The sequence below is a fragment of the Polypterus senegalus genome, chromosome 3 (genome assembly GCF_016835505.1).
Source record: "Polypterus senegalus isolate Bchr_013 chromosome 3, ASM1683550v1, whole genome shotgun sequence".
Lineage (NCBI taxonomy): Eukaryota > Metazoa > Chordata > Cladistia > Polypteriformes > Polypteridae > Polypterus > Polypterus senegalus.
This window is the reverse complement of record NC_053156.1, coordinates 161,023,230-161,035,680: the sequence shown is the minus strand read 5'-3', so window position 1 is coordinate 161,035,680 and position 12,451 is coordinate 161,023,230. Positions and strand designations below refer to the sequence as shown.

Below are 12,451 nucleotides of genomic sequence, written 5' to 3'. Positions count from 1 at the left end.
CGAAGTCATATTTATTTACGAAACAAAACTATATTAAAAAAATATAATACAGTATTCACAAAATTAATTCATATAATATTGTAAAGACCAGTGTAATAAGCAAATACATCTCAGAGGTACTGGAATTTCTGTAACAATTGATGCCCTGTCTTATACTCCGTGGGTTATAGAGCACACCTTCAAAACAATAAAAGAAAACTTTTCCAACAAATAAGTTTCTCGTGCCACTCAAGTTCTGACTTTCTCTATCCTGCAAACACTTCTGCCGTTTGTCTCCTGACCTCCTACTCAAAACTTCCTTCTGCCGCACCTTCCTTTTTCTCCGAACTTCTCCTGTCACTCATATCCTAAGAGGCGTGTCTGTCACTTTACAGAAAGGAAATTCTTTCTGCTCCCACACAGCCCATCACCAGCAGCCTGCATGTCACAATTTATTAAAAAAACAATATAATTTTTTAAAAATGACAGTGCAGAAGAACATTAACTTTAATACATTACTGTCAGTGGTTTCCATTTTCGACTTTTTTTTTCCAATTATGTTGGCATCATCTTTTACATCGTTCAATGTTGTTCTTCCTACTCCATAAATAGAAGCAGTACTTGAAGCACTTTCGTTGTTTTGTAAATGAATAATTAAAAAGATTTTTGTGACAATTCCAACACCACACGTTACGTTTATTGTCCTTAACAGTGTATATTAAATTGATATAAAAAAAGAGAAAAGCTATGAAACACTATTAAAACTGAAAGTATGTAACTAACACTGTGATTTCAAAATGCGGCATAATACGTTTTGGGGAGGAACACTATGCGCTAGCACAAGGGAGGATTGTCCAATGTGCACAGCTCACACCATACCGTAATGCAGTAGTAGGACAGTGATAAATGTGTGTGTGTGTGTGTATAATATATAATTTCAAATTTTTTTTTGACCTGACATTAAACAGAGACTATCGGTTAATCAAGTAACATATAATTGAGGTCTTACTGTATATGTATATGAGTTCAAAACAAAAGGGTCACCAGGAAGCACATTTGGTTGATGCGAAAGAATTAGAAAAGACAGAGACAGACATTTGTATACCTCATGTAAAACCAAAAAAAATAAAAATTGTATGAATAGTCAAAAGTGTAGCATAAAGTTTGAAATAGAAGTCAGTCTTTAGTGAGATGTTGGCTACTGCTTCTCACCTCCAGGGTCCTAAATTTGACTCCTATTCCATTCTTTTTGTAGAGTTTGCACATTGACCATTTGTTTTTGGTGGTTTTCTCTGTGTTCTGTCATACCCTAATGCACTCCAACAATACCTGACTGATAACATTGCCATGGTGCCTAGTTATGGTTCTTCTCCTGAAATTAACCCCTTACACTCCACGACCATGTAGTGGATAAAGTGGGTTCAGAAAATATCTGGCTCTATATAGGTGGAAGCATGAAGTTATGAAATTATTGATTGATTTTTTTTTTTTTTGACACATGCATTTTATTTTTTTACTGTTATTTTTGAGAATCAGAAATTTTAATTTAATTTGAAGAGCTCAAAGCAACTTGAATAGTCAACTTCTTGCATTGTTTCTCCGGTTTTCCTCCAAACAGCTGAATCAAGTGGATTCCAAAATGAATTAAAAGATGGATAGTTTTTGTGAGGTTGTAAAAAAGAATGTTTTGCACATAAATTATTCAAATGATACCTCATTCACATTATTTTACACTGGGGTGGTATAGGAAAGAGAAGATTTAATTTGACCACCTAGGAGCAACTAAATAAATGTAGTAAAAAGGCAAAATAATGTAGGAGAGAGGCAAGAATTTTAACTTAGGTTAATAAATTATCAGTTTTGCCTTTGGCATTGCCAGTAATTTAGTAATAACTAGCCATGTGCGCCCAACTACGTTGCGCATGTTAAAGTTGTCTGTGAAGGGCTCCCAGTTTAAACGCAGCTCCCAGTTGTGAACTGGGCTCGCACAGCATTATGACTTTTATAAGGGAAACAAAACTACAAATAAAAACCTTTGGACATTGATTCGATAGGAACGGCCTACTCGGAATCACTGTCCAAATAGTAATTATGTTGTGGTGTAGGAGCATTTCTGCTTCTGTCCGTTCACAGTCCGTCTCATTTTCACGGCGCTGTCGTTTCCTCTCACGATCACTTCTCAACCTTTCTCCAATGTCACAGGTTGCTTTGTGGCAATCCAAAGAGTAAGGCAATATACACGGAGCAATGGTTATAAAAGGGGGACACAGGTATCCAGGCTCTTTGAAGCATAAATAGGGATCACTTCACTGACATGTGAGCAAGCCACGGTACAACTGTGAGACGCGCAGCACTCGCCGGCTACAACGTAACAATAATAATTTCCGGAACGTGCTGTTACGTTGTCATTCATTTTACCCTCTGTCTTTCTTTCATTCATATGTTACATAGGCACGTACCTTTTATCTTCGGCAATCTCATTCTCTAACCAGGCCTCAGGAGCTAACCAGCGTAACACTGTCCACCACCCCTTTCGTTATTCCGGCACATTGTTGACATCTGTGAGTAACAACAACGTACTAAACTGGAAGATGGTCTATGCATGTGTGGAATTTGAGGACAAAGATCAAGATCTAAATGAAGATCTCTTTAGTTAATTTAAAGCACAACAGTGTGTTTAGTTTGAATGTCTGTGTTTTGAGGTGTGACTGGAGTGCTACAGTCTTCAGTAGTATAAGCCTGGAGGAGGTTCTTAATGCAATGCCTGTGTTTTAGCTGTCTCTCTACTGCCATCAAGTGCTGCTTCTTCTAATTCATTCGCGGACAAGCAAAGATCAAGATCCAAATGAAGATTATATATAGAGATTGATTAATTTGATAAGTTCCTACTTTATTTACCTTTACCTTCCTCTGTTGGAGATGATCTCCAGCCTCCAGACTTATATCAAGGTGACTGAAGCACACTCGTTTTAACAAACTAAATAATACAATGTATTGGTAAACACAAGGATTAGAGAAATATAACTATTTATGTAGAAGAAAGGACACAAAACAATGTTATTTGGAGTGGTTGCAGTTGTTGCTCTGGATTCTTCTTGCATTGGAGTAGACTTTTTATCTTTTTAATGTGGTCCTTTTGTTTGTGGTTTGGTGTGCTTTGGTATGTTATGCTTTTCTCAGCTTGCTGTTAAACTTTCTGCTTTGTCCTCTGCAATTTCTTAGGTGAAAGAGTTACTCTTTCTGGCACAACAGCTTAGATGCTGATGTTCCCATCTTGAAGTAATGTCTACTTCTTTGTTTTCTTAAACTTGCTCAGTTGCTGGCAAAGTGTTTGGCTTGGCAAAGTGGATCTCAGCTTTCAGGTTCACAAAGAAAATAGTTTGTCTGCTTTCAGCTCACTGAAGAGGGAGTATCTTAAAATGTAAACCTTATTTTCTTTTCAGAAATAACATTTTAAAAGTTTTTTTTTCTGCTGAAGAATTTTTCTCACATTATACTAAGAGAATTTATTTTATATCTTTATCCTGTTTTCTCTCTCCTGATGAGTTTTATGGGATGTATTTCCTGCAGAAACGAAAATGGAAATTATATAATGAAAATGCAATCTCTTTCGCAGTTTCATTTTCAAAGTCTGCACACAAGAATGCTGCAGAAATGAAAATGAAATAACCCTGTTTGTGATTTCATTTTCAAAGTGAATGTGCAAGGGTGCTTATAAATGAAATAACCCCATTTATGATTTCATTTTCAAAGTCTACACGCAAGAAAGAATACTATAAAAAAAATTGTCATTTCATTTTCAGTTAGAACAGCAATGAAGCTGCAAAAATGAAAAGTAAAACGCATTCCATTTTGCATTTTTCAAGTTCTCAACATGCAAATAAGGTCAATGGCCAGGGCTTTGCAACATGATCTCCCACAATTCTTTGTCCTTCTTAGCTGTAGAGTCACTTCGTTTGATAGAATACTTCTCACTTCGACTGCGTGTAATTCATGTGATTTTGATCTTCACTGGAACAACGTCTCACAAAATCTGATTTTCATATATTCATTAATTTTCATTTTCTTTTTTGCAGAAAATACCTCCCATGGAGTTTCAACAGTTTAAGCTTTTACTTAACAAATGAATAAGACATGAACCTAGTTTTTATTTTTTTTTCTTTCTCTATTCATCAGTCTATTTTAAAGGGTAATTTGTAAACATTTATTTAAAAAAAAAGAAAAAATCTTTTTGTTTAGTATAAATACTGTATTTAAGAACCATGTTTTAAACTATGTGAATTTCTCCTTGGGATTAATAGTTATCTATCTATCTATCTATCTATCTATCTATCTATCTATCTATCTATCTATCTATCTATCTATCTATCTATGACAAACAATTGACACCTTACAAGATTAATTAGAGCTAAAGCACTTTTTGTTGTATAATAAAGAAAAAAGTAAGTAAATTAATAATGTGATTGTGATTTGTAATCATAAACATTAAAATATGCAGTATATAATGGTTATTCAAAAAGATATGGTTAGGATTTTAAAATATTGCGTCTCTCTAAATATGTGAGGTAAAAACATAAACTGATCATATAAGTTACAAATTGTTCAAGAACGGAGAGGATAAAACACTGAGAAATTTTGCACATTATAATATAAAAATCAGTTGCTTTTTTCATATTTACTGATACTGAACCGTTAAGCACTGTTATCTTGCTCTTCTGTATTTTGTCTTAATTTGTAAAGACTATATTCATTATTATGCATACTTTATTGATGATGAAAGCAGTATTTCATTTTCTTCTTACCTTAACTTGAAGGAAGATAGGAAAATCACACCGTTTCCTAATGCATTTGTGTGATTTAGTGAAATTTACTTTGTTTTGAACAGTATACAAAGATTTTTGTATTTTCCTGAACTTATTTTGTATAAATTCATTAAACAGAGTTCTAAATTGTCCAACATAAAGTGTGTTTCATTTATTGTGTTCTTTCACTCATTAAAAGGAATTTAGTTAAACTCATTTTCTTAGTGTTATTGCTTCACTGTGTCAGAATGCAAAGTTCAAATCCTGCCCCTGGTACTTTCTGTCTGTTTAAGTTTCCCTTTCTTTTTTTTTTTTTTTTTTTTTTAGTATACTTGCATCCTCTTAAATCTCCTAAATGTGCAAGTTTGGTTGGTTACTCTCAGCAATTAGTCTGGTGTGTGTAAGTGAACATGGCTATGTTACCTTATAGACTCTCAGCTTTGTTTAGGTGTAAGATGCAAATCAGTAGTGTCTGTGATGTCTGTAAGCATGTGTATATAATTAACATATATATTATGTATGCACTGTATGTATAAGCATAGTTTTGTTCCCTTTTAGTATGTTTCATTTTCACATAAAACCTCATCTTTAAAAACAATTTCTGCTTTCATTTAAAAATGATATTGGACTTTCTGAGATTCTGACTGATTTTTTATTTCCTCATTGCAGATGAAACAGCTCGACCCATCTATGTTCTGCTTACGACTTAAAAGAATAATGGATGGAAGCATAGATTTTAGTGTACCTGCTTTCAGCGAGTATATTCATGAGCTGGTGAGTTTAAATTAAATGTAAGCTGTGACATTTACTGTATATAGATTGTGAGATTTCAAACACTTTCATTAAAACCTTAATAAAACTGTCTATAGGTTTGGCATTTACTCAAAGTATATAGTCACAAATGTATGACTGATGATTTTACTGTATATGGATATAAAAGTTGAGCTGTATAAGTTGTTCAGTTTTCTCATAAACACAGCTGCTCTTACCTTCAAACTTATTTCTCTGCATGATGCAGGCTATTTGTGTGCCACAATAAAATTAAAAAATCAACTAGTCATTCAAATTCACCAAGGAAGTTTATGTGTACTTTATACTGATGAATACAAATTATCACAACCATCTCACCATTTATTATCTGGGCTTACACATGATTTTAACAGTAGAATCCCTGAAGCCTACAAAAATATTTGTAATGCCGTGCCACCTTAAATTCCCTCGCAACTCTTCATCAGCACCTTTGTTTTGGAAAAATGTTAATCAGCACTAGCAGCAGTCAGCCTGCTCACCCATCCCTCACAGCTAAAGTCTGTGTCTGGGAGTTAGGTGTCTGGAATTGTATAAGGTAAATAATATATTGTTATTTGGAATGCATACTTTTACTGTGTGTTCTGTGTCTCTAGTAATCTGTGTAAATGTAGGATGATAGAAAATGTGAGACAAGAAATTTTGAACACATACCGTAGATCCTGGAATACAGGCCGACCCGGTATATTAGCCGAACCCTTTGTCTACCTACTAAATTACATGTATTTGCCGATGACCGGTATTTAAGCCGACCCCCTTCTCCAAGCAAAATTTTCTAAATTTCCTTAAAATTGTCTCTTCGGGTATATTTATAATGTTTATCGATGAGAATTTGAGACTGCCGGTATTTTTGATATATAATATAATGTGCATAATTTACCAAAACACCAATAATTTTTCTAATGTACTAACCAAAAAGTTATAAAAGTGCCAAGCCTACTTCGATTAAGCTAGGAGCATGGCGGCACGCATGGTTGCAGCGGCTCAGGGCTCTCCTTTTCAGTGCACTTTTTGTTGTTTTGTACTTTTTTGTCCTTGTTTGTGCACGATCGGTTTGGCGAACATCCGCTACACCATTCAGAACCTTATAGACATCGGTGTCCAGAGCCAGACATATGTTTCAAGTGTTTTCATCACACACACAACATAGCAAGACCAGCGGGCTCTCCGTGGATTGTTGTCGGGTCTAGGAGACAACACAGACGGAGGTGGGAAAGAAAGCAGAAGCGGGGCCGCAGATCCGGCGTTATGCTAAAGCTAAAAAACAACCATACAAGCCCTATACAGAACTTTTTTCTGCACTGAAGGAGCTGCTTTTAATCTCATTGTAGATGCGTATAGTGACAATAAAAGGCATTCTATTCTAGAAACAATTTCATACTGTACTCACCATTTAATTTGACATCTTTGGGCTGCAGTAAGGGAGGAGATATTTCCACACAATGTCCATCTTCGCTTCGATTGCGATCGCACTTTTACCTTCTCTTCCTTCCTTAACAATTATGTGTCTTGCTTGCATGGTCTTAATGAATTATATATATAGGAAAATCACTGCAATGACGGAAATAACATCCACAAACACATGTATTTGGGCTCCGACTGACGCTACTAACGCCTCGGTTGTTTGTTTACAAGCGCAAGCGGATACACGTGACCGCATCCGTTTCGTAACGCAAGATGTTCATCGTAAATCAAAACAAAAAATTTCATTTTAAACTTCCCAATAATTTATTATAAATTTTATTAATAAAATCAACAACTAAAACACTTTTTTGAATAAATTCTTTATTTAATTTAAAGTACCGGCATGCAAAGTTACTTCTTCATCTGAAAGATGGCTCTGTGGTTTCGTCATTATTCTGTATTCATCGGCAAAACCAGCATTGCGCTGGAAATCTTGAATCTGAAACGATACTCGTTGTATAAACTGACCCCAAACTCCAAGCCAAAAATCTAGGGACGAAATTCTCGGCTTATATAACGGGATCTACGGTAACTAAAACAGAAGCTTGACAAAATGTTGACACAAACTGTATAGTCTGTGAAGGCTGAAGTCCAAATATCTATTAAACATTTTCACAAAAGGTTTAACAAAACAAGATGTGTAAATTTATGGTACTTGTAAAAGATATCACTGAAGAGATGTAAGCAGACACACAAACACTGGTGAATCATGTCTTCTTGGTATCTTGTTGTCACTTGAATTTTTTTTTTATTCGGTTTTACTCTTGGAAAAAAGCATGCTTGTTTCATTGTACCTTAGAGAATGTGTTTATTTTATATTCCAGTAACCACGTGAATGATATCAAATCTGTCTCTGCCTCTCTTATTCTCACTCTTGGAAAAAGCATGCACACACACACACATCCCATGCATGAAAACATCATTATTTGAAAACACTATTCCAGACACCTAACTCTCAGAAACAGTCTGAACACCTAACTCTCAGAAACAGTCTGCAGCTGTGAGAATTTTGTATCTGACGTCAGTTGCCTTGGTGGGGCCAGGTGAGCAGGCTGCCTACCGTCAGTGCTGATTGGCAGATTTGCAAAACAGAGACGCTGATGAGGAGGTGCAAGGGAATTTAAGGTGGCCTGGCCTTACGAATATTTTTGTAAGCTTCAGGGATTTCTAGTGTTAAATGACTCCTAAATTTACTTCATATAATAACAGCAATATTTATTTCAATAGCATGTTTTCATACCCAAGATGTAGCTTGATACAAGAAAGGAAAAATTAATTTTGGATGAGGATAAGACACAAAAAAACTAAATCAATACTCACATGCAATAGATACAGTTAAGTCCATAAATATTTGGACAGAGGCAACTTTTTTCTAATTTTAATTCTGTACATTACCACAATGAATTTTAAATGAGACAATTCAGATGCAGTTGAAGTGCAGACTTTCAGCTTTAATTCAGTGTGGTGAACAAAACTATTGCATAAAAATGTGAGGCAACTAAAGCATTTTTTTAACACAATCCCTTAATTTCAGGGACTCAAAAGTAATTGGACAGTTGACTCAAAGGCTATTTCATGGGCAGGTGTGGGCAAGTCCATAGTTATGTCATTATCAATTAAGCAGATAAAAGGCCTGGAGTTGATTTGAGGTGTGGTGCTTCCATGTGGAAAATTTTGCTGTGAACAGACAACATGCGGTCAAAGGAGCTCTCCATGCAGGTGAAAGAAGCCGTCCTTAAGCTGCAAAAACAGAAAAAAACCCATCCGAGAAATTGCTACAATATTACGAGTGGCAAAATGTATAGTTTGGTATATCTTGAGAAACAAAGCAAGCGCTGGTGAACTCAGCAATGCAAAAAGTCCTGGACGTCCACGGAAGACAACAGTGGTGGATGATCGCAGAATCATTTCCATGGTGAACAGAAACCCCTTCACAACAGCCAACCAAGTGAACAGCACTCTCCAGGGGGTAGGCGTATCGATATCCAAGTCTACCATAAAGAGAAGACTGCATGAAAGTAAATACAGAGGGTGCACTGCAAAGTGCAAGCCACTCATAAGCCTCAAGAATAGAAAGGCTAGATTGGACTTTGCTAAAGAACATCTAAAAAAGCCAGCACAGTTCTGGAAAAACATTCTTTGGACAGATGAAACCAAGATCAACCTCTACCAGAATGATGGCAAGAAAAAAGTATGGAGAAAGCGTGGAACAGCTCATTATCCAAAGCATATCACATCATCTGTAAAACACGGTGGAGGCAGTGTGATGGATTTGGCGTGCATGGCTGCCAGTGGCACTGGGACACTAGTGTTTATTGATGGTGTGACACAGGACAGAAGCAGCCAAATTAATTCTGAGACATACTATCTGCTCAAATCCAGCTAAATGCAGTCAAATTGATTGGGCGGCGTTTCATGATACAGATGGACAATGACCCAAAACATATAGCCAAAGCAACCCAGGAGTTTATTAAAGCAAAGAAGTGGAAAATTCTTGAATGGCCAAGTCAGTCACCTGATCTTAACCCAATTGAGCATGCATTTCACTTGTTGAAGACTAAACTTTGGACAGAAAGGCCCACAAACAAACAGCAATTGAAAGCCGCTGCAGTAAAGGCCTGGCAGAGCATTAAAAAGGAGGAAACCCAGCATCTGGTGATGTCCATGAGTTCAAGACTTCCAGCAAAGGGTTTTTAACCAAGTATTAGATGTGAACATTTTATTTCCAGTTATTTAATTTGTCCAATTACTTTTGAGCCCCTGAAATGAAGGGATTGTGTTAAAAAATACTTTAGTTGCCTCACATTTTTATGCAATCGTTTTGTTCAACCCACTGAATTAAAGCTGAAAGTTTGCACTTCAACTGCATCTGAGTTGTATACGAAGAAGCCAGTTTCCGTTTCGGTTTGTACATGTTCAGTCTCTTCATGTGCATTTCCTGTGCAACGAGCGAGCAAGAGAGAGAGAACGCGACACACACACACACGCGCATGACACACACACACACGCGCATGCGAGAGACTCTCACACACAGGTGCGCATGAGAGACTCTCTCTCACACACACAGGCACGCGCACGACTCACTCTCTCTCTCTCTCTCTCAAGAGACTCTCTCTCTCTCTCTCTCTCTCACTCTCTCACTCACACACACACACACACACACACACACACACACACACACACACACACACCAAGGTTCCACACACACACACACAGGAAAGGATCTCTCGAGTTTTGGAACTGCTTACCATTATGGTCGTGAACCAAGGTTCCACTGTACTAGACTGATGGAAAGGATCTTAATTAATTTTGTATTCTGCTTACCATGAAGGAAGCATTATAATTCAATGCAATAATACTATACCTCTACACGTTAGAGAAAATAAGTACAATGTGTTTCACTGTCATGAATGGAGTTGCACCTAGAATCTTATCTTCTCCCTATATACTTCATTATCCCAGTTGGTAGAAACCTGTACATGCTTCTCACAAAGAACCATATGGCTTGTTTTACTAATTTAGGTAATTTTAAATTTTGCAGACATACAATGAAATAGAAGTAGTTCCTGTGAGTGTCTTCCACATTCTACTGGAGAAAACTGACACTGATGGTGATTTTGGTAAGTTATTCACAAGTGAAAAGTGTTTTTATTATAACTGTAAATACAGTATGTATAAAATAAAATCACATGTTTGTTATTCCATTACCAAAATGAGTGGTCAGATTGAAGATATTTGTAGATAAGCTCAACCTATAGGTCATAGGCTGCTAAAATGGTTCTGTTTGCCTTAATGAAAAAATATGGAAGCCATGAATTCACAAGATTGCACAATAATGAACACCTGATTAGTATTTTTACATTAGTTGGCCTTTTCAGTATTAGAAACAGTCCTCCATATTTCCTGTAAATGGCACTGAGTGTATAGAAATTTAAACTGTATATTGGAATTAGTAAACAAAACAAATGTGCATTAATGTGGAAACTGGAGGGCAAATAATTAAATTCAATTTAAACCCTCCATAATTACGGATATAATGGGAAAGGACTTGATTTTTAAACCCTTAATTAAAAGGGTTTTGTTAAGTGAAAAGTGTAACCCCCAAATTCCTTTATTGCCATGGTACACCAACTCATCATAAGGCACATGTTCACACCACTCAATACTCTGGTGGTAGTATATACCTCTTCCTATCTATGACCAGCCTTCTAGAGTATGATAGGTTGGTACATAGTTAACTGCATCTCTCAAACAGTTCTCTATGAAGAACTTCTGTCCTAAAATTCATGTTATACGAAGAAAGTATTTTATTCACCCTTTATCATTTTGTAAACCACAGTGAAGCTGTGAAAAGTGAAGTGAGACTAACTAGTTTAAAAGGGGGTTTTAAATAAATTTCTTCCCTAATCCACAAGATGAGTGTGCTGAATCTGTAGCACATTTCATTTTTAAATTACATTTTGATTCATTTAAATCCCTTTCCCCTGATTTATAGTTGGATGGATGGATAGTGCAATTTTGCACCAACACTGCTGTAGGTATGTAGGGTCTTTAACCTGTTCTTAGTTTGCTTAGAACATTTCTAAATATGCAGTATGTATGACCTTGGAAGCTTGAACCATCATTTACTTTTGTAATATGATAATGTACCTACCACAGAGCTCAAAGAAAAAACCCACAGGCTTAGTACAATCCAGCAAATAGTGTGGAGCTAACCATGCAAAGGGGAACAAGTGAACATTCCAGCAAAAAACTGAAAGAACCTCATGAAACACTGGCTACTTCACAAGGACTGGGTACACAAGTTTTCAGTATCGCAATAAAAAAATCATTATTCACTTACACATACAAACTGCAGGTACTTGTTGAATGTTGAACTTCCAGGTAGGCTTCTGTTAATCTCATGATGCCCTGGCAGAAATGGGTTTCAGCAGCGTAGCAAATCCGAGAGCAGCCTACATTTTGCTCTGTACGTATAGTCTAATTTGCAAGTTTCATGCAAACTGGATTAGTTGCTATGATTTTCTTTAGAATGCATTGCCAGAATGGATTTGAGCAACCTTTTTCTTTTGCTTTTGATGCGTTAGGTTTCTCAATTGTGGCAAAAGGAGATGAACTACATAAAAGCCATATCCTTGTCACTGAAGTTCTCCCTGATGGGTTTGCATTCAGTAAAGGTAAGAACATTTTTTTCTGTTCGTTATATGAGTAATGTACTGTACTGCACATGAAATCAGTTGCATTTGAAAACTGATGTCCAATATGTTACCCATACAGGGGCAGTAGAGCACATTCCTGAATGTAAGTTGAAAATGCAATAATGTTTACACAAACAGCATTATCAGTCCAACCAGAGAAGGTAGTGTAGAAAATAGTGTCTTTTCTCCCTTTAAGAACGC

At 36.3% G+C, this 12,451-nt stretch overlaps 1 protein-coding gene across 4 annotated transcripts in view; it reads left to right on the top strand.

Moving 5' to 3' along the window:
- The window catches only part of LOC120525664 (T-lymphoma invasion and metastasis-inducing protein 2-like), a 314,032-nt gene that overhangs the window by 209,171 nt on the left and 92,410 nt on the right, over positions 1 to 12,451 (top strand). For all 4 annotated transcript variants that reach the window (XM_039748157.1, XM_039748156.1, XM_039748158.1 and 1 more), the window contains 3 exons: positions 5,451 to 5,555; positions 10,594 to 10,672; positions 12,140 to 12,229. In XM_039748157.1, the coding sequence (XP_039604091.1) occupies positions 5,451 to 5,555; positions 10,594 to 10,672; positions 12,140 to 12,229 (274 nt within the window). The remainder of the gene's footprint in view (positions 1 to 5,450; positions 5,556 to 10,593; positions 10,673 to 12,139; positions 12,230 to 12,451) is intronic.